General features: G+C 37.8%; 2 protein-coding genes across 7 annotated transcripts in view; both read left to right on the top strand.

The window, feature by feature from the left end:
• frya (furry homolog a) overlaps nt 1-7,094 on the top strand; it is a 60,463-nt gene extending 53,369 nt beyond the window's left edge. For 2 of the 4 annotated variants that reach the window (XM_079885492.1, XM_079885493.1), the window contains exons 54-62: nt 16-179; nt 283-523; nt 750-899; nt 1,065-1,163; nt 1,653-1,736; nt 2,859-2,876; nt 3,178-3,288; nt 4,452-4,657; nt 5,133-7,094. In XM_079885492.1, the coding sequence (XP_079741618.1) occupies nt 16-179; nt 283-523; nt 750-899; nt 1,065-1,163; nt 1,653-1,736; nt 2,859-2,876; nt 3,178-3,288; nt 4,452-4,657; nt 5,133-5,391 (1,332 nt within the window). In that variant the 3' untranslated portion in view covers nt 5,392-7,094. The remainder of the gene's footprint in view (nt 1-15; nt 180-282; nt 524-749; nt 900-1,064; nt 1,164-1,652; nt 1,737-2,858; nt 2,877-3,177; nt 3,289-4,451; nt 4,658-5,132) is intronic. The other 2 variants (XM_079885494.1, XM_079885495.1) reach the window with 1 other exon arrangement.
• A 489-nt stretch (nt 7,095-7,583) lies between these two features.
• On the top strand, nt 7,584-22,276 carry brca2 (BRCA2 DNA repair associated). 3 transcript variants are annotated; one of them, XM_079885577.1, is made up of 27 exons: nt 7,584-7,769; nt 7,993-8,086; nt 8,239-8,460; nt 8,545-8,617; nt 8,713-8,750; nt 8,841-8,869; nt 9,212-9,323; nt 10,090-10,145; nt 10,347-10,428; nt 10,547-11,236; nt 11,322-15,374; nt 15,461-15,562; nt 15,664-15,733; nt 15,831-16,174; nt 16,338-16,528; nt 16,627-16,814; nt 16,995-17,165; nt 17,242-17,596; nt 17,679-17,834; nt 17,941-18,088; nt 18,188-18,297; nt 18,466-18,667; nt 18,759-18,925; nt 19,025-19,163; nt 19,292-19,545; nt 19,654-19,779; nt 21,550-22,276. In XM_079885577.1, exons 2-27 carry the CDS (start codon nt 8,053-8,055, stop codon nt 21,904-21,906), a joined length of 8,469 nt encoding a protein of 2,822 aa, XP_079741703.1. In that variant the 5' UTR covers nt 7,584-7,769; nt 7,993-8,052; the 3' UTR covers nt 21,907-22,276. The 3 variants fall into 3 exon arrangements, with proteins under 3 accessions (XP_079741703.1, XP_079741704.1, XP_079741705.1); XM_079885578.1 differs by having other exon boundaries at nt 7,719-7,769; nt 8,713-8,758; nt 8,852-8,869; XM_079885579.1 differs by having other exon boundaries at nt 7,719-7,769; nt 8,557-8,617.
• The last annotated feature ends 697 nt before the right edge of the window (nt 22,277-22,973 follow it).

A 22,973-nucleotide genomic window follows, 5' to 3' on the forward strand; every position in this document is an offset into this window, starting at 1 on the left:
CCTGTCCCAAACTAGGCTGAGGATTCAGCTGAAGAAGAGGAAGCCATTGTTAATGAGAACGATATCTCGCTCTGCATTTGTGAGTCGCCGCCTACCTGTAGTTGTTCTGACATCCTAACAGGGGACACACCCCAAAGTGAAGACAACTGCTTTATTGATGAAATAAGCCGAGTACCCAGGTACTGTATGTGAGGTTCAAAATCTCAACGTGCATAATTCTGTTTCATTCTTGGCAGAAAAGTCTGGAAAAGTCAAACTAACCACATAATTCACTTCCTCCAGTGGGTTTGGAGACCAGCTCAGCTCTATGGCACAGACAGAGGAGGAAAAGGAAGAGTTGTTGCTAGAGTCCCGTTCCTCCCCTCCGCCTTCTCCATTTTTCTCTGCCATCCTGGCCGCCTTCCAGCCGACTGTGTGCGATGATGCAGAGGAGGCTTGGCGCAATCATCTCAACCAGTTGGTGGCTGACTCGGATGGTTCCTGTGCAGTTTACACCTTCCAAGTCTTCTCTTCACTTTTTCAGGTAACCCATAAGGCCAGTTCATACCGCACAGACAAAAAACCAACAAACACATTTTTGATTTTTTTTTTCATTAACTTGGATTTTCTTTGGTTCATCACACAAAGCTGACAACTAAGTAGTGCCAACGTTTTAGAAGACATGCAGCGTCTTTGATAGTAGTTGTTTGATGCTGGCAACATGCTGGTGTGGGGCTGATTAAACAGGATATGTTGTTTCTGCCCTCCAGAGTATACAGACCAAGTTCTGCACCTTGACATGTGACGCTGCTGGTTACCTTGGCGATGGCCTTCGTGGAATTGGAGCGAAGTTTGTAAGGTCGTCCCAGATGCTGACATCCTGCTCTGAATGTCCCACATTGTTTGTCGATGCAGACACTGTGAGTTTCTCGTTTATATATGTATGTGCATGCTATATCCAGAATATAAATCAATTAAGTGCCAGCCTTAGTGTTTTGTACACTTTAACCCACAATTTGTATATGTGTGCATGCCATTTTGTAAAGCACTTATTACAAAATGTATCTCTTAAATGTGTGTTTCAGATTGTGTCTTATGGACTCTTGGAGAAGATGAAGTTCAGTGTGCTAGAGCTGCAGGAGTATCTAGAGACCTACAACAACAAAAAGGAGGGAGTCATATCAGTATGTTCAATCAAGCATTATTTTACAAAAGCAATATTTTAGCTTTTTTCAGTAAATACAATTTCTAAATTGTTAAATGCAATGATGTTTTAATGTTTAAAATAAGTATCTCATGCTCACCAAGGCTGCAATTATTTCATCAAAAATACAGTAAAACAATATTATTGTAAAATGTTATAAGAGTTAAAAAAGAATATATTTTTTAATATATAATAATGTAATTTATTTCTGTGATGGCAAAAAGCTGAATTTTCAGCATCATGACTCCTGGCTTCAGTGTCACATGATCCTTCAGAAATCATTCTAAAATAAAGAATGCTTAAATAAAAGTACAAGTTTCTTAAAAACAATCCAACTGACCCCCAAACTCTTGAGCGCTAGTTTATAAGATTATATATATACAAATATAAGCAATATCTATATGATTATCTTTGTAGATGCTTTAAATAAAAATGCTACAGCTTGTTGTTATGCCTATGACTCTTCCAGTGGCTGCGCAACTGCAAGGCCAGCTTCCCCAAATGCACTGGAGATGGAGTGATCACCTATCAGCCCGCTGAAACAGAGGAGAAGGTATGAAACTCTGCCTTTTCAATATCATAACAGTTAGATTGTCTGCCATTCCAAAAATAATAATAATATTGGAATTTCGCTTTTATTTAAGTTCAAACTAGAACTTTAACTAACAGTTCAGCTGTCTAAAGCTGACACAACCCTAAAACTGCAGTGCCAGTGTACCACAAATATTGCATGCCTTCTGTCTTTATACAGTATATACAGTAATACTCTATGTGAATGTTTTAGTGTGGTTGCATTGTCTGCTGATTGATGCCACTGTAATGTCCATTGTGTCCTGAGATATGAGTGAGATTAGTTGAATCAAATGTTTCAGATGCCATTTCAATGTCCTTCTTATATTTTCTGCGTTTCGATTGTTCTGTGATAGCTCTGTGAGTGACATCTCTTTTCTATCTGTCTGCTCGTTAACTTTACGCCTGTTTCAAATGCTAGCTGTGTTACTTCACAACAACGCCCCTTATTCTTATGTTTGATTTGGGGGTTATTCTCTGCTGGGCATTGATGAAGTTAGCAAAAACCCTGAAAAGGTTTTTTCCCTGACTCTATAGACCAGGGACCAGTTGCAATAACTTAGCCAGCACTATGACTGTCTTAAGAACTAGTCTGACCAAGTAGCAGTTAGACAAGTGCAATTAATCTCACTTTTCTAGTTAGACCAATCTACCTTTTCTGTAACTGAACTACTGTACCTTTTCTTAAAAAGATAGGAACAGTCTGGAAGATAAAAAAAAAAAGATGACTAACTTTTAAGACTAGTCTAAGCAGTTTATGCAACCGGCCACTGTTTTCAACCCTTCAAGATCCACAAAAAACGACCAGTTAAAACACTAAGCTCTCAATAAAAAAGGCATTTAGGATTTGTGAATAATTGGCATCTTGTTTTGTCACCCAGCACAGTCCCCATGCAAAAATAAAAATAAGAGGACATAGTTGTGAGCCATTTTTTCTTTCTCTGCTTGTCCATGAACTTTTTCTGCTCATGCATGTTGGAGGCGTTGTTTGCTCATGCTTTATATTGCCAGTGCCACTGGGCTGCATGTTTTCACACTACTGTATATTCAATACTTCTCTTCCTTCTCACTTCTCACCTTTTGTCTTGCAATGCCTGCTTTATAGCAAATGGAATCTCTTGCAGTAAGTTTAACAAATCTTTTTTTTTTGTTAACGTCACATCTTCTTTTTCCCTTCTTCCAAATACCCATATTATGCGAGCACTCCCAAATATTATAAAGCATATCAGATTTATTTCTGTCTCATATTTTTAAAATGAAAATGTTGTTTTGCTAACATTAACAAGCTTCTATCCTTGTTAATGGTATGTTTCGTCTTCTATGCTAGAACTGTTCTGTAGTTCTTTTCTTATATCCCAAGAAACTTACGAGACATCTTAAACCAAATTTTGGTATTTATTCTATTTATGTATGTTTGTTCACAGCAACTGGAGCTTTGTCAAAGACTCTACAAACTCCACTTTCAACTGCTGCTGCTTTTTCAGTCTTACTGTAAATTGATCGGCCAAGTTCACGCTATAAACTCTATACCAGAGGTATGTGGATATCAGTGTCTTCTCATCTGAAAAGTCTAGCTTGCAAATCTTTGAAAAATCCCCGTACATGAAATGGAGAAATCTTGTGGCCACAAATTAAGAATTTGTTCCCACAGCTTAATTGATTTGCTTGTTTTAGTTCAGTCGTGGCCATTGTGCTAATTTGTTCCCTTGTTTTTGTAAACTTGTGTCCAAAACTAAGAAACTAAGGGCCAGATTTACTAAACGGCAAATTAGCGAGAGCATAATCCCATAAAAGCACCAATGGGAGTGGAAAGTTCTGCGCGTGATCTACTGACGATGCACAAATGAAAGAACACAGACGCAGTCAGATCATTTCCATAATAACCAACTCAATCTACCAAGACATGCTTTTTTTGGGCAGTAAATAATGGCGTAAATACAGTAAATCGACTAGCACAAACCTTAGTAAATCACCTTGCATGATTCATTTAAATACTCTCCTCCCCATACATTTTGCATCTGAAAGGGAAACTCCTACAAATGCATATGCAATAAAAGGTCAGCTGCAAAAAATAACCCTGTCCACGCCTTTTTTAGCACTAATTTTTCACTGCGTGTTTTTAGTAAACCCTGACAGTATTTTTTTAACGCCAAAAGATGGTTTGCGCAGGCGCTGTTAGTAAAAGGAGGGAATAAATAAGTACAATATGGCCAAGATTTAACTATTTAACTAAATTACTAAACAAATTAGTTTAATGTCGCCACAAGATAATTAAAATGAGGAAACAAGTCAATAAAATGCGGGTACTAACTAATAAATGGTGGAAAAAAACTCCTGGCCTCAGTAACTGTATTTTTTTAACTATTTTTTTTGCATATCATGTGCGGGGCTCCTTAAAATAGCAATATTTGCTCATTGTGTTTGTGTATAATGGTTTTACTAGTTACTAATTAGGTACCAATTAGCACTGTTGTTTTTTTGGACATGTACAATGTTAATACCATTATACGTTGAACTTTGTTGGTGTACTATATAAATGCCATCATACATGAATATAGTAATCATTCTTTACTTTCTGATGTCATCACTGTACTATGGTATCACCACTGTATCTTTTTGGAAGGGTTCAAAGGGAGTTTTATTTCTCACAAAAGAGTCAATTTGATTGTCACTTATGTGTAATTGCTGTCCATTCTAGCTGCAGAATATGTCCAGAGAGTTGAGTGAGTTGAGGAGTAACCTGCGGGCAGCAGCAGCCTCAGTGGCCAGTGAGACAGCAGCCGAACAGAGAGATCCCACCGCTGAATCCCCCTACAGTTCCTCTGAGGCTGCTGTACAGGCCATTCTAGAGAGCCTGAAAACCAACCAGTTCTCTAGAGCCATCCGTTACATACAGGAATGCAGGTAAACTTCCCATCGGGAGAAATGGCTACAACTTTGTTCTATAATGGAACCACCAAAAAAAAATTAAAAAAAAAATTCCGTCATCGTTTACTCACCCTCATGTCATTCCAAACCTGTTTGCATATCTTTCTGCAGACCACACACACACAAAATATTTTGAAGAATGCTAGTAACCAAACAGTTTTGGTTCACCATTAAATTCCATTGTACTCGCAAAAAAATACAATGGAAGTCTGTGTGAACCGAAATGGTATGGTTACCAACATTCCTCAAAATATCTTATTTTATGAAGGAAATGCATACAGGTTTTGAACAACATGAGGGTGAGTAAATCATGACAGAATTTTCATTTTTTTCATTTTCAGTCGCATTAAAAGTGAGATAAAGTGAAAATGAATACATTTGGAGTTATATGCAGTACTTTGCTCTTTAATTATTTGAAATGAATAGTAACTTTTCTAATGACATCTTTCAGGAAAATGTGGCCAAGTGACATCTTCGGCAGCAGCTCCGAGAATGAGATCCAGACTCTGCTCAACATCTATTTCCGGCACCAAACTCTGGGTCAGACAGGAACCTTTGCCCTGGTCGGCTCCAAACAAGACCTGTCTGAGATATGCAACCGACTCACTGAGCTTAACTGCGAGATCCGAGACATGATTCGAAGGGCGCAGGGCTATCGGGCCATCACTGCCTTCCTTCCTGACTCCAGCGTGACCGGCATCAGCCTTTGAGGCGCACTTTAAGGGATCAGGCCGGCATTGGCTTTCTCTCCACCACTCCTGTCTGAAGATGCTGCTGCCTTCAATGTTCTCCCCTAGCACACTCATTACTGTCCTGCTTAAGAGCTGACAGGATGTATAGCTTAAATAGCTTGGAAAAAGGCAACAGGGGACAGTAAAAGAAGTCGACGCCTTGGCTTTTTTGCACTAGTATGTATGTATGGGGCCGCCCCCTGCCTCTGAAATGGGGCCTCTACTACTGCAGGCATCAAATGTATACCAAAGCTCCACGAATGGCTCCTCCTGGCCACGTCTACCATTATACATGCTACGGGAAAATGTGCAATGCCTCACACCAAGTGAAACTTTTCATCTTAGAGAGAATGTTTTGTGCTCTCGGCTACTTGATGATACAGAAATGTTCTGTTCTTGTTTTAGTTTTGTTTTTTCAGATAAAAGCCGAAAGCCGTTGTTAATGTGGCTTTCTAAATTGTTTCAAAAGATCAGACTTTTCACTCCCTGCATCCGCTTTTACCCATACAGACAGAATGTCTCTAACACAATGCAATGCTACTGTCAGAGAGAATTGGATGCAAAAAGGGGTCATCCAGCACTTACTCTATTTATGGGGGTGTTTGATTTTACTAATGTCTTTCTACTGTTTAGTTGCTCCTAGAAGATTTATTTATATTCTCAAAAGAAAGATCATCGTGCTTTGATTATCATAAAATGGTATAGTTTTATAGGATAGAATTATGTCTATTCTGTCTATTGAAATGGCCAAGCATGCAAAGGTATGTACCACAAGACGAAATAGAGATATTTATGGAATAAAAAATATTTTAAATGAAAGATACGTTTGTACATAGTAGTGGGAGTGTAGCCCATACTTGTAAGATTTTATTTTTATGATTTTAATTTGCTGTCTGCTGTATGAAAGTGTGCATGCAATAAATAGAACAATAAATAATATTAATTAATATCTGCTCAGTCGTGGAGTTTTTATTTTATTTATTTAAATACTTATTGAATACATTCAAATGATACAAATCTAAATTTAACAAAGAACATAGTCACAGTTCTTAAATTTGGTTTTGAATTATTTGAATACATCTCAAAAACTTAATGAGAATGATTGGGTTTCCATGCTTTTATGATCATGTACGTGTTTGTTTGTTTTAAATTCTGGAATAAATTACAAAATGTATAACATATTTTCTACAAAAGGGATCAGAACTGAGTTCAAGCAATGCAGTATTATTCATTGATTTTCTATGGTTGTGCGCCCTCTGGTGTTACCAGAATGGAAATTATAAAGACACTCAAGATCAAAAGTTTTTTTGTTTTTTTTTTGCCAGTTGTGGAACAGCAAAAAACCTTGCCTTTGACAGTGACTTGACAAGTTCCACGATTATATCAATTTTGGTGGCCCCATGACTGCATTACAGACACAATTAAAACAATGATTTTATGTGTTTGATCCATTGTTATCTTACATAAAATCAAACTAGCATTAAACTCAACAAACTCTGGTAAATTACTTTATATTTTTTTTGTTAGAATAAAATATTTTTTGGAATAAGCTGCAAGTATCAAGAATTGACAAGTAACAGGTGATAATAAAAAGATTGATCTGTAAAACTTAGGCTAACATTGTAAAGAGGTATATACTGTACATGTGCTGCAAATGAGAATAAAAAACAAGTTTGACGTTTACTTAGTGTGAATGGTCTTGCTGACTATAAACTACCAATATATTTTAAGCAAACACTGTCCAAAAATATGAACACTCATTTCCATATGTTTTTAATTAAATGCCAGTCACATTACAAACAATGAACATGACAATAGTCATTTCCAACATATAGTATGAAAAATATTTAACAAATATTGACTACAACAAATAGAAAAATGAAATATACAGCATAATATATAAAATAACAAGTAAAGAAAGAAAGACAATGAATGATATAAACAGAAAAGGAACAGATCATCGTACAAATAGCGTAAAAGCTTCACGTTTTGCTTTACCATTTTTCAACCCTATTAGTAACTCAATATAATTTTTTATATCTATCCGAAATAACAAAAAGCTGACTCATTTCCATCTTTAATATACTCATTAAATTTGTGTTAGCACGGAAGCTCGCCCCGGAACTCAGGCGCGCGTTCTGATTGGTCGAGACAACTACTCTTCCGTTGACGACACTGCGCTTATTGGCGGGATGTGTTAAACCAGCATTATGCACGCGCAGAATAAACAGATCCCCTCAGAAGACTTCAGGGAATAAAACATCTTCAATCGGCGATGAAGAAGACATTTCCAGGAATATCGACAAGTCAAAAGTTTCAAAAAGCTTTTATTTGTGTCAGCACGTTCATTTACGGTCGTAAGTTACAGAACTTCCAGTTCTGTTTCCTGTTGATTGTAGCTAACGTTAGTTCAGATAGCGTTGTAAACATAGTAAGTTAATATGGATGACATAGAACTGCTGCTTTCAGTGACAAACTGTTACTTGAGAACAACGTAATATAAAAGTCAGAGACACTGATGCTAGAGATACATGTTACATTCATTTACGTTTTTAAGTTTGTTTCTTTGTTTATCTGTAGGTCCAGTGACAATATTATTGTGCTTGGTTCAGATTTAACCCCCATCACACTCATGGCAGCATGTTTGAAAATTTCTATCATCAAATTGACAAAGGTAGACACTTCAATAATATGAATACTAAAAATGTATAATATATTATAATGATTATTATATTATTATGATTATTACTAGTGTTATATTAACTATAGTCATATTATTATTATTATTAATATTAAATTATTGACTCTGTTTTATTGTGAATTAAGAGCTTGGACCCCTTAATCCAGACTGGTTTGAGGAGTTGACTGCAAAAGCTTCCAGAGATGAAGGACGTCCTGACAGTTCGAAAGCTGAGCAGGAGGAGGACACTGTCAAATCACCAGAGACATCAGCCCTGGCCAGTCAACTGTATTCTACACCCAAAATATTTAAGCAACAACACTTTCAGTCCCCTGATTCCATTCCTAATGAAGAGTCACCTTATGAAGGTATCATAATTGCAGTGTTATGTATGACGTATGTGTATATAAAGGACATAGTCATGTACTGTACAATTGTTTTCTTCCACCCAGTGACTAATGCAGACTTATCAGCTTTTCCTTGGTCAGAATCGAGCCCTTGTTTGTTTGGCTCAGCCAAAGACAGGTCATTATGTTTATGAGTTCTATGAATTTTATGTAAAATATGAAAGTCAAGCAGAAGGTTAATGTAAGTTTCTCTCATTTCCTTTATGGTCACAGAGTTGATAGGTCCTGTGAAAAACCTGGAGATTGCTTTGGTAAGAAAGTTTTAGATTATATTCCCTCTTTTATTTAAAAGTAAAAAAAAAAGTCATATTTGTTAATGATTTCCATATGTGATATTACAGGCCTTCTGGAGACACCAAAAAGGTCTTTGGTAAGTCAACACAAAATCACAAACCTGGTCATATCATATTTACTTTCTTAATTCATGTTAGTCATGCTTTTTTGCTCGATTCATCCATGGCATGCATGTTTATCTAATGAAAATAAAAAAAAGCCTTTCATCAAAATGTTAAAACTTTCTTTTTGGCTGGTTCACCAAGCCCTCTTTTTTATTTTATTTTTTAAAATTTATTTTAAACCCTCCTCTTCAACCACCCATTTCAGGAACGTGTCACATTACAGAAAAAAAAAAAAAAACTGGTTGCAAACACAGTTTCACATTGACTTCAGAAGGCATTCTATGAATCATGATGTTGAGTTTGATCTCTTCCAGGCACGTTCAGCAAAGCTGATATCTGAGAGCCTTGGGGCACAAATCAACCCTGAATTATCTTGGACCAGCTCCTTTAACACACCATCTTCTTTGACTCCCACCGTGATATTGCGTATGTATGAATATTCTTATGCTTTGTCTCTTTAGTAGTGAAGAATGTATGGTTTACAATAAAAAACACTAGATCATAATGTCGAATTTCTCCACATTATCTCCACACTGTTAATCCACAGCTGTAATAATAACTTTGTATTAATACTTACTGTTGAATATGTTTCACCTTTATTAAGCTTCAACAAGAAGATGAGCTCACACACATAATAGTAGAAGATTTCTTACCAAAAAAACATTTAGAGTCCAAATGCAAAGACAAAACTTTTTCGTCATCAGTGAAGTGATATCGTCTACTGTATGTGTTTGAGCTCCTCTTCTTGTTGATCTTTGATATGTTTTTGAGCTTACGCACCAAAGTATCTACAAACGGTTTCAGTATTTGCCGCAGATGTTTTACAGCTTCTCGGCTGTTTTTGACCTTTATTAGGCTGTCAGGGATAATATAAATTTATTTCAAGAGTCCTACGTTAGAATGATATAATTGGCAACAATATATATTTTGAAATAAGTTAAAACCTTTTATTTATATTGATCAAATGACGAGTGAAAAAGTCATCAATGCTTCAGATACTTTGAAAGATTCAATTCTGTCACACAAATTTTATTTGACAACTGGTGTTACAACCAGGTCAAATCTTGTATGGTATGTTAGATATATTGACACTATATCATAATTGTGATTTGAAGAAATATGTTACAATTACACCCTGATCTCCTGATCAGGTATGAGCTACTCCACATGAGCTATTCTTCTTTTGCTTTAGCAAAAACAGAGGATCGCGATCCTTCATCAAGTGGCCTCAAAGACAAGGAAGCAATTGTAAGTGCAAATCTGTAGTTCTGTACATAATTAAAGAATAATACTGTATATACAGTGTGTATGTAATGTTTTTTCTGCATTCTATGGCTGTAATTGTGTTTTTGCTTTTTGGATTATGGTTCCTAATATTCTGAGATTCTGCTTTCACCAACATAGAATTACCCGATGGCTGATGGCTTGTTTTCATTCTCTTCACACTAGTTTGTGCGGAAACTGTTCCCATCTCTTTCAAAAGTCTCTGCAAGCACTGCATCATTAAATGATACAACATTAAAACAAGATGGTGAGTGAGATACTGTATATTTGAAATTATTGTTTTTTATTATGAAATGCATACACATACCAGTAACTCTGATTAGAAAATAATTGGGATTATTTTGTACTTTTCTCTTCAATGATAGCCAAAAATGAGACTATTCTGGTTGATGACTTGGGAGAAAATCCTGTTTGCTCTCCAAATACATCTCTTGATACAAGTGGTCTGTGGAAGCAGACGGTTCCCAGCGCTATAGAGGATGGGGATGTCCGGACCACAGTGCAGAATGTTCTTGATGGTGCTGAGGATGCGTTATCAATATTCTTCAGCAACAGTACTTCAACTCTGCGGAGAATCAAAACCAAAGAGAGGATCAGAAGGAGAATATCCGATTCTTCAAAGGATGTCAAGTCGCTTGTTCTAACTACAGAGCCAGAAGAGATATTAAAGGCTGATGTAGAAACAAAAAGCCCAAACAAAAATAAAGATATCATTCAATGGACCCCACTAAGTTTATCAGAATCTATACTGAACGGAGGCTGTTTGGGGGCGTCTTTGATAAACGATCACAACACTGTAGCATCCAGTGAAACTAATGGTTGTACTGTTTTCAACTGCACTGGAGAAAGTAGCCAAACTTTTTCACAGAGTGTAAGACTCAGATCTTATCCAGAAGAAGCTGAGCGTCAGAAGACTTTGTTAGACAAATCACCTGCTTTCATGCTCACTAGAAAGTCCAGGAAGTTTGTGTATCAAGTGCCAAGTTCCGATTTGTCAAAGACTGTAATTGAGCACAAAGCAGCTCTACCAGTATGTTCGGACCATACTGTCAAAGGTAAGATTGTTCTTGTATTAAATTCTCTTACAAATATTGTGTGTGTACATATTTTTGAACAGCTTTTTCACTTTGCATTTTACAGAAAATTCCTCAGTTGAAAAGGAGTCTAGTGACCTTAATAAATCCAGATTCGCCAATGAATATGCAATCAATAATCAGACACAGCCACAAGCCGTCGAACCGTTATCTACAGAACCCCATGATTTCGACCACGGATTGGATATGACACAGCTTTCCAAAGCATTTGCAGAGGATTTCACACAAGAAATAAGGCCTGGATTGCTGCTTGACGTGCCTGTGAAGAGTGACAAAAATGGCCAAGTGAAACCTAAAGCTGAGTTTGAGGAGAACAAAGTTGGTAATCACAATGACATCTCTAATTTAGCAGACATGTCTGTCAACTCCCCAAATAAGTCAACGGTCATGCTCACAACTTTTGATGTCAGTCATGACAGTGGTTGCCCCACCACCTTTTCAGATTTGGATGGTATGACAGCCTCATGCACAGACATCAAGGAGTTTTGTCCTACATTTCAAACTGCAAACAACAAGGCCATTTCCATACCAAGTGAGGCTGTAATGAAGGCCAAAGCATCATTGGATGAAGCTGCAGGGGACTGTTTGAGCATCACTTTAAATCAAACAACTCCAAAACATTATCAAACAATTGAAACATTGTGCAAATCAGTTTCAGGAAGCACTAATGCAACCAGATCTCCTGTAGGACAGTTCATCTTCCCTAGCCATGCATCAATAACGTGTGTTAGTGATGCGCCAAAAAGTGACAGTCCAAAGAGCTTTAAAATTAATATTTCAAGTTACTCTTCACCACAGTCAAATGAATCTGATTATAAAATGGGTTCAAAGAGGAATAGTACAGCTTTAGATGTTAGTCTTCAAACAGAGACTCTTTTGAAAGGGAAATTGTGGAGAGATTCATCAAAGTGCATTAATCAAAAACTGGATTTCAAAAGAAGTGCTGAAAGACAGACTGTGTCCAACATTAACAGCACACACAAACCCACTGCAGTGGACTCCAGCCGGGATGCTGTTGAGAAGAATGGCACTTTGACAGCTTCTCAAAAGGCTGATGTTACAGAATTGTGCAATCTTTTGGAGGAAGCAAATAGTCAACATGAATTTACCCAGTTCAAACCAACAAATCTTGGCACTGAGAACAACACCACTACAGAGAGAGAGTGGGATCCTGACATAGTCAATGGCATCGACTTTGATGATAGTTTTAACTGTGATTTTGTGAAAGGAAAGCATCCAGTCAAGAAAGACACTTCTTCTGTAAACAGGTCTGATCATATTCAAATTGTAGATGCTGCCAAATTATGCACCATGTCAAAGGAAACACGGAATGGTACTGTGCCTTTGCCAGTGACTGAAGACAATTCTTTAGTTGATGGATTGAAGAATGTGCTGCCTAATTTTACTGATAATACTCAGTTCCACTGCCTTGGTTTTAAAACTGCTGAAGGGAAACTTATAAGCATCTCAGAAAAGAGTTTAAACAAAGCAGAGAACTTTTTTGAAGAGGATGATCAAGAAGTCAAGGTGGATTTTGGAGTAATAAAATCTGAGTATTCTGAAACAAAACTTTTAGCCAATACTTCTGACAGTATAAGCACAGAAAATAAAACCCACAATGTAAAAAATGTACATTTAGGCTGTGTAAATGTAAATGCAGCTTGTAAAGAGATAAATGAGCAAGTGGCAGGAAATTCAGGAATGGAGCAGAATTGTTTAGGTGAAAAAACAGATGTTTGTGTTGCCTCAAATAGTCATTTTGGATTTATTACATCTAAGAGAGCGAAGCTGAAAGTGTCTGAAAAGGCGCTTTTGCAAGCAAGAAAACTTAACGATGTTGACAGCTTGGAGTCGCAAACTTACGTACTCTCTCTCCACGCTTCTGGAAAACACGATGCCTCTATGTCAACGACTAGCCTTCAGAAAACAAAAGCTGTTTCTTGGAGTGAAAATGTAAAAATGAATCAGCCAGACTCAGTGGTGGTAAATCAAATATCTGATGTTCCGGATATTCCTTCCTTCAGCAGTGAGAATGTCTTCCAAGAACAGAAATCTAGCAATGATGCTAAAGAAGTTTGTGCAAATATATTTCCCTCAGAAACTTTTGTGCCTCAGTCAGGGCAAGGCTATGGTTTTCAGACCGCCAGTGGGAAAGGAGTTTCCGTTTCAGCCAGCGCCCTTAAGAAGACAAAGGGCATATTCAAAGACTGTGATTCAAATATTAACAGCTTGGAATCTGCAAATATGGAGGAAAAGAATGACAAACTAGTTGAAATCATTGAACAAACAAATGCATCCATTTCAAATTGTAAAATTGTTTCATTTTCAAATATGGCTAAGGCCAAAACTCTTCTCAGGGACACTGATCTGATTAATGACTTCTCATTGCAGTCCTCTTTGGACCAGCAACCCCCTCAGGAAAAAGTATGTGAGAAAAAAGGCATTCAGAATGAATTCTCTAAGTTGCTTCCTCTTAACGGTAACTGTGGTTTCAGTACAGCCAGTGGTAAGAAGGTATCCATCTCAGCTGGAGCAATACAGAGAGCTAAGGATGTATTTTCTGAGTCAGCTGATGGTATCTCATGTGCTAATGTTTCTCCAAAGACAAAGCAGGTTGTCGATAACCAAACAGACTATATTTCCTCAAGAGAACACAAAGGATTCTGTACAGCAGGTGGGATGAAGGTGGCTGTCTCTGCTACTGGGCTACAAAGGGCAAAGTATCTCTTCAGAGATAGTGAAGAGGAGAGTTTATCATCCAATGATCTTCAGCACCAAAACTGTAAAGGTTTCAGCAATGTCTCAGAAAAGACACTGATTAAGGTAAAACCTGCATTTGTAGGCTCCAGTGATGTCCCTTTCAGCCATGAGCCTGAAACTGGGAATTCTTCAGGAAAAACGGTAGGATTCACTACAGCAGGTGGAAAGAAGGTGGCCATTTCTGCCACTGCACTTCAGAGGGCCAAGAGTCTGTTTAACGATTGTGAAGAGGATGTAGCTTCTGTGAGTCTTCAGCACCAAGCCTGTAAAGGTTTCAGCACTGCCAGTCACAAAGATGTCACTGTCTCTGAAAATGCACTGAGGGAGGTTAGAGTGGCATTTGCAGGTTGTGAGGATGCCTCGTTCAGTCATGAGCCCAAAATTTCTTCAGGAAACAATGTAGGATTCTCTACAGCAGGTGGGAAGAAGGTGGCCATCTCTGCCAATGCACTTCAGAAGGCCAAGAGTCTCTTTAACGATTGTGAAGAGGAGAATTTAGCTTCTGGGAGTCTTCAGCACCAAGGCTGTAAAGGTTTCAGCACTGCCAGTGGCAAAGGTGTCACTGTCTCTGAAAATGCACTGAGGGAGGTTAGAGCGGCGTTTGCAGGTTGTGAGGATGCCTCGTACAGTCATGAGCCTAAAAGTTCTTCAGGAAACAATATAGGATTCTCTACAGCAGGTGGGAAGAAGGTGGCCATCTCTGTTACTGCACTTCACAGGGCCAAAAGTCTCTTTAACGTTTGTGAAGAGGAAAATGTCGCATCTGTGGAACTTTTATCAGAAAAAGTCCTGCCTCAGACTAAGAGTTCTCATAGAAAAAGTGAGGACATTGTGGATGAAAACCTAAAGTTTGAACAACTAAAAAAGAAAAACTGTGGTTTCAGCACTGCTAGTGGTAAAGGTGTGTCTGTATCAAAAGTTGCCCTTGAGGAAGCTTCTAAATTATTCAGAGACTGTGATGCCCAAGTTACGGCTACTGATAACCAACTGCTACAGAGTGATTTCTCAAAACGCTGTACTCACCATATAGAGAGACGAACCGAAACCACTCTACATCCTTTGCCATCTAAAGTAACTCAGAATATACCTGCACAACTAGACTTGAACTCTTTGGATTTTAACAGTTGCACAGACACCCAGCAGGAGTACTTTGAGCAGGAAGCGATGGCTTGCACTGAAGCTTTACTGGCAGATGATGACCTGAATGAATCCGCCAAGTTGGTGATGTCAGAGGGCACTGATTACCAAAAAAGTCTATCTATTTATGATCGACAGACACAGGGGTCTTTTGACCAGAACAGGAGGAGAAAACGTCAGTTTGATTCCTGCAGTACAGCAGGTATGGCTCTGTTTTATTTTGTAAGGGCAACTGTGTGAATCAATACATTTGATATTTTAACCTCTCATTATGTTAAATACTTTTAGATTCAGGGCAGCCTCCTTTGAAAAGACAACTTCTCTCTGAATTTGATCAGACTTTAGATGCAAAATCCTCTGGCCTCAAACCACTAAAAAGCTGTCCGAATGGTTCGTTTTGTTTTTTGTTTTGATGGTTCTTTATCATAAAATAAACATAAGTAATATATCTATCTAACTTGTTTATCTTATTCATGAATTCCCTTTTACAGGAACTCTAAAAGACAGACGTGTCTTCAAATATAGTGTCCTCCTCAAGCCGAATGTCACTGCTCCGGATTGGTAGGTTGTATGTTTTACTGGTTTTAAGAGTTAGGAATTCAGCATTTAATATCACAAGACATCTTTAATTCTTACAAATTATCTTTTATATATGCAGGCATCATGTGGGCGAAAAGTCAAATGACCTCGAAAAACATTGTTCTACTATGTCTGTCCAAAACAGACGCAACTCAGACACAAAAGGAGTGGTGTTTGTGCCCCCTATTCAGGAGGTTATGATGACTGGTACATCAAACTGTCAAAATGTCTCTAAAGTGTCCAGTGGTTTTATGCCACCTTTCAAGAAGGAAAACAACGAAAAAACTGATCATAGCAATCAGATGGACCAAAAGATGAAGGCTTCTACATCACATAGTGACAGTGACCTTCATGAGGGTTTTAAGCCTAGATCAACCACTTCAGTGGAAAGCGTAGTGAAAATCATGAACACTGAAGAGAAAGGTATCCATTTACTGTCTCTTCTAATTTTATTTTTTTAATATATCTCTCAAAATACGTGTTTCATAATCTTAGGGTATTTTCTGTGGCAGTGTCCAAAACAGATGTAGAAATAGAAATTAATAATTTGAATACAGCAATACTTTTTTTCTTGTGATGTTAATAGACACTGAGGCATGGCAGGAGACCTTGGACCTAGCCAGGGATATGCAAGACATGAGGCTAAGAAAGAAGAAAAGGCAGACTATTCGTCCTCTACCTGGCAGCCTTTACCTTGCTAAGACTTCTGGTGTCCCCAGAATAGGTCTGAGATTTGCAGTTGGATGCAAATGTCCTAGTCAATACACAAAGGAAGAGGTACATTTTTTGATACCTTTTTGCTAATTATTTTACTGTTTTTAAGACATTGAAAAATTACACTTTTTTGTACTATTTTTTTTCTCTCTCCATCTTAGCTTTATCACCATGGTGTGCATCAGAATGTCTCAAAAATAACCAGCGAAAATGCTGAATCATTCCGATTTGACTGTAATGACTTCTTCAAACGTGAGCTTCTCATTGAGTCTGGTGCTGTCCAGCTGGCAGATGGAGGCTGGTTGGTTCCAGACAGTAAGAGTACTGTGGGCAAAGATGAATTTTATAGGTAAACATATTACATGCTGATGCATATGGTGCATTTAACACTATCAATACAAATAATAGCTTGTGGTCTTGTGGTAATAACGGCACAATGAGATCTACATACTGAAAGGCACTGTTATCTTGCACAACAACATTGTTCATTGAAATAGTTTGTGTACCATTTTGTACTTTTATTTGGCAGTGCATTGTGTGACACCCCTGGTGTTGACCCCAAACTGATCAGTGATGCCTGGGTGTTCAACCACTACCGATGGATTGTATGGAAACGGGCCTCCATGGAAAGAACCTTTCCAGTTTTGATGGGTAGCCTGTGTTTGACTCCAGAGCAAGTACTTCTGCAGCTGAAATTCAGGTATTGAATCTTAGTAAAGCTCATATTTGTGAACCCAAAAATGAAACCATTGTAACTGTTTAATATTTGCACTTAGATATGATGTGGAGGTGGATCACAGTCAGAGATCTGCTCTTAGGAGGATCATGGAGAGGGACGACACTCCAGCTAAGACATTAGTGCTTTGTGTATGTGGTGTTGCTAAAACTTGTCAAAATTCAGAGAAGCCAGAGATAGATGATAAAACTCCCAATGCAAAGATGGAGTCCTGTGTGATCTGGCTCACAGACGGCTGGTACGCCATCAAAGGCATGTTGGACCCTCCACTCTCTGCCATGCTGAACAAGGGCCGTCTCCGAATCGGTGATAAGATTGTTACTAGTGGAGCAGAGTTGTTTGGTTCCCAAGAAGCCTGTTCTCCACTGGAAGCTCCTGAATCTCTGATGCTAAAGGTAAAGTTTGAGTTCAACAACGATGATCCATGCGATATAAATCCTGTCAGACTTTGTTTGATTTGTCATTTTTTTATTTCAGATTTCAGCCAACAGCACAAGACGAGCTCGATGGGACACTAAGTTGGGGTACTATCGTGACCCTCGGCCTATCAGGCTCCAGCTATCCTCATTGTACCCTGCTGGAGGTGTTGTGAGCTGTGTGAACATTGTGGTGTTGAGAAGTTACCCCACTCAGGTCTGCTTCAACTCAACAGCTCTGAATGAGACATTATCATCTGTAAAGGTTGAATGCATAATTTTGCTTATGTTCCAAACAATTGACTGACTTTCTCATCAAACAGTGGATGGAGAAGAAGCCCAACGGTGTCTTTATGTTTCGCAATGATCGTGCCGAAGAGCGAGAGGCCAGAAAACACAGCAACTCAAAGCAAAAATCCATGGATCTCGTTATTTCTAAAATACAGGCCCAGTTCGAAAAAGAAATGGAAGGTAGGGTTTCATTATATTTGCTTTAATTTTTAGAAATTAAACTTTATTGGGAGGTTTGTATGTAAGGACTTTTGATGAGTGTTTTCCTCCATGTATAAGGTAATAAGAAAGGTCGAAGGCAAAGGAGGACATTTAGTCGACATGAGATTGAAGCTCTGCAGGATGGGGAAGAGTTGCATGAGGCAATGGAACAGGATCCTGCTGTTGAGGTGAAGTTTGCTTAATTTTAATGCATTATACCTATGCATATTTTTTTTCCATTAGGAAGTAAATAAACAAAGAAACAACAAATAAACTGGAATTGTGTCAAACCATGTACCAACATGGATCCTTTTAATAAAATATAATTTATTTAACTCTATACGCTATTTGAGTAGACCCATGTAAGTGAGAAGCAGATGGAGGCGGTGAGTAAGTACAGACACTGTCTAGGGGAAAGAAGTCAGGCGGAGCTGCAGGAGCGTGTGCATAAGGCTGTAATGGAAGCCCAAGAGGCTGAGGGTGGGTTTCCCAATCGAGATGTCACTCTTGTTTGGAAGCTCAGCATTACCGACGCCAATGACCTGCAGAACGACCGTGGTGAGTCAAATGGATATCATCTTTACTCTTTGGTTAGATGTTGCAGTAGCCATTTTAACCTGTTATGGCTGGGTGCCATACATTTTCCTAGTTTACACACTGAATATCTGGCGCCCGTCGCGGGACTTGTATGGCTTGCTAAGAGAGGGCCACAGTTACAGGGCATATCACCTCGCCACATCTGAGGGGAAGAAACGCTCAGGCATTGCTCACATACAACTCACTGCCACCAAGAAAACACTCTTTCAGGATATTGAGGTAAACTAACTGTTGAACAACTTTGTTCTCACCATAGGCTGATTACTTTCTTTAATGATTACATTTGAAATGGTCTTACAAAAAATCTGTTTGAGCCAGGTGTCTCCGGAATGGTTGCATCAGCATTTCCGTGCTCGAGAGTGCGTACGCTTCAGAGAACTTCAAAACTCTCAGTTCAGCTCTCCTTGTGGGGAGGTGGACATTGTGGGATATATTATCTCCATAGTGGGCAAACAAGGTTAGTTGCATTAATTTGCATTAAAACGTCCGTCATCTTGTGTAAAAGCTGCTTTTGTTTCCTCAAACTATGTTTCATCAATCCTTAATATTTTCTGACACATTTTGACTCTTTAAATGTCATCTCAGGAAATTGCCCGGTACTGCATCTTGTGGATGAGAACTTTGATCTGGTCTCTGTGAGAACCTACAGTAGTCTGGAACAGTTGGCTGTAGAAGAGCTGGTAAAGCTGCGAGCACTGATTGCTCTTAGTAATCTTCAGGTGAGACCGCTCTCTGGGCCTGTGCCAAGCCTTTATGCAGGAGAACAAACACTATTCTCCGTAAACCCCAAGGAATCCCATCTGCAAGAAGCTATGGCCCATCTGAAGACTTTTGTACAGGTCAATGAATCAGCTTTTAAACTTTCGTATTTAAGTACATGCAAAATCAAAGAGTGATTCCTCATGTCTTTTATTGTTGCTGATTAGACTTGTTGGTTTTTTACACAGACTTGTGAGGAGTTTTTCAGCATTGCGGAGGAGAAAGTCTCAGATGTGGTTCCTTCAGGTGTCTTGGATTGTTTTCAGTCTCCAAGAACCCCTAGTGTGCAGTCTTATCCAAAAATTAACGGCAGGGTTAGTATTCATTTCTTTTTATGTGGAGAAGTATTGGTTTTATTAGTGGTGCTTATTAAGGCAAGCTTCACTATAATTATTACTTTGTTCCACACCGTTTGTTCTGTAGACATGAAAGCTCCTACATCTTCAAAAAATTTAGTTGTAACTGTTGTCAATTACTAATAAAAAAATAGATATTATAATTAGGGATGTGCACGAATATTCGAATTTTCGAATATTCGATCTGTAATTATTATTCGAAAAATAAAATACTATTCGAATTTTATCGAATTTATGAAGCCGTAAATACTTTGCGGGTCGTAAATGCAGTGAATCCCTGATAAATCCCAAGCACTAACTCGCAGTTATAATTAAATGCACTGGGTGGCACTGTGGCGCATGTTTAACAAGTTGTTTGTATTTGATCATAATGTCGTCGTCTGCCTCGCGAAGTTTGGAAATACTATTCGAAAATGAGGTTATTAAATGATCTTACAAAATGGAATTACTTTTGATCAAATTAATTAATTAATCTGGAGTTATAATATCATCACCACAATGAGAAATCACATGAAATCCAAACTGCAGTCGACTGAGGAAAGACAGCTGTCTATCACTGCATCACGACTGCAGGTAAGCGCAACTGTAGTGCGAGTGATCCGAGATGATAACTTATCTAATAGCAAAATGATTTTGAGACATATTCTTCATTTAAGTTTCGTTGAGGGAGAGGTTTAAGAACAGAAAACGCAAAGTGCTGTTAGAAACTTAGAACTAGAACACTGTTCTTTGTTTCTCTGAAACGTCTGTCAGCGCAGCGCGTTTTCTCACTCGAGCATAAATTGCTGGCGCCGCGGCGCCCCTGTGGATATTGTTTTTCGCAACATAAACGTGAAAAAATATAAACACGATAATCATATGCTGACTCGAGTGTAGGGTGTACGTTCTGTACGATAACTGGCGCAATCTGTTACTCTGCTTTATTAGCCGTTTTTTTCGTTCGCGCTGCTTGAGCTTAAATCCTTTTGTTCTTTATTTTTTTTGTTTACACACAGGCCTACTGTTTAATGTTTTCAATTAAAAGAAAATATTAGAGCATATATTGTAAGCTTGTTGTGTATATTGCCTAATCGTAAGCTTCAGAAATGGTGACAAAAACGTTAAAAAAAATTACTTAAAAAATAACGTCTTTTTCGTTAAACGTCATTTAAATAAACGAATATTCGAATTTTATGAGCCTGAATATTCGAATGCAATATTTTTGAAAAATGCCCATCCCTAATTATAATTGACATTAAGCATGTTATAATTATTATAATATTTTGTATTTTTTTTTTTATTATTATTTATTTATTTATTTTATTTTTATTTTTTACTTTCTATTGATCAAAGAATCCTGATAAAATGTGTTGCGGTTTACACAAAAACAAAATGTTTTCATCATTAATAATACATTTCTTTAGAAGCAAATCATCATATTAGAATTATTCTGAAGGATCATGTGAACACTGAAGAAATGTAATGATGCTATAAACAATTCTGCTTTACCTTCACATGAATAAATTACATTTTAAAATCTATTAAAATAGAAAGGTTATTTTAAATTTAAATAACACTTTACAAAATTGCTGTTTTATCTGTATTTTGATCAAATAAATTCAGCCTTGGTGAGCATAATAGACTTTTAAATCTTTTTAAGTTTTTTTTTAATGGCCAATATTTATAAATGCACTCATGTATGTTCATTAGATGCAAAAAATCTATTATCCCCTGTGTTGAAATTCCCAGGTAACCCCGCAGCAGAAAAGCAGCGGTTTCTCGCCTTTCACCCCATTGAATAGAAGAACACCTGTGTTTGCAAGTAGCAGTGAGGGAAAAGACCCCAAAAACTTGAAAAGAAGACAAGGTTTGGACTACTTATCACGTATCCCGTCCCCTCCACCAATCACCCCCCTGAAAACTAAAGCTTCTCCCTGCGTTAGCAACACCTTTAATCCTCCAAGGAGATCTGTGACTCCTAAACCTCCACAGAATGAGTCACCTCGAGCCTCGCGTCCCCCACCGGGAGAGGAGAAGTGGGTGCATGATGAAGAGCTGGTGATGATTGACACCCAGGCGTTACTGGATGGGCTAAGAGAAGGCTGATGGGAAAAGTATGACTCTCCTGGTGAAACACTAAATGTGAGTTAAGACACAAGAACAAATTCCAGCTTTCAAGTGATTGAGAACTATGGGTAATGCAAATACTGTTCACACTGTGTTGGCAGAGAAAGCAAATGGCATGTTTTTGCTTTCTGGTTACCTGGTTTACTGTGGTTCTCAAATTGTAAACGATATGCAAGGTATGCACCTTTTTACAACTTCTGCAATCATTTTTAAAATTCTTTCTTGTACTTGATTGTACTACTAAAGTACTGAAGTTAGTAACGTTCAGTGGAAACAGTATATGTAAAGTATATGTAAAAATGGTTTATATATTTTAATTTTTATTAAAAGATGGAAAGTAATTTCATGCAGAGCTGTGTATGTGTGATTCAGACTTCTTTTTTGTTCTGAATGACTGTAAAACAAAACAAAAAAAACATTTATTTGCACCAAATATTATATTGACTTGATAGTGTGATCTTTGATAGTGATCATCTAGAATGCCCTAGCATCATAGTGACAAATTTTGCATAGGCAGCCACGCACTATTTCTTCAGAAAATTTTAATATTGATCTTAAAATTGACTTCACAATCCGTTGTGTAGAAATGTCTTCTATTAATGAACAGCAGGTGGAGCCTTAACACTTGCTATCTGCCATTTTCATATTAAATCTGAAGAAATGAGAATGGAACAAGTAATATGAATATATTTCTTAATAACCACAAAAAAAATTGGCATCATAGATAGCAGTGGGTATGACAAACACAAGTTTGACAATTTTCTTGATCTTCCTGGCAAACTCGCTGGCAGGCTTATTTAACAGACCGCGAAGGCAGACAAAAGGGGTTTATTTTACAAACAGAACTGTGTCATATTGAATCATCTCTGATCATAATATTACAATTCCAGACATTTGCTCTAGAGAACATATAGAATGTGGCCACTGACTGGCTTTTCAAATCAGTTTAAGGGTTTTGGAAATTTAAAAGCAACCCCATAATCTATTCACTCGTCAAGGAATGCTTCAGAAAACCACAGACATGCCAGATTTGCAGTCCGCAGTTG

Source organism: Squalius cephalus, assembly GCF_949319135.1.
Source record: "Squalius cephalus genome assembly, chromosome: 11".
Lineage (NCBI taxonomy): Eukaryota > Metazoa > Chordata > Actinopteri > Cypriniformes > Leuciscidae > Squalius > Squalius cephalus.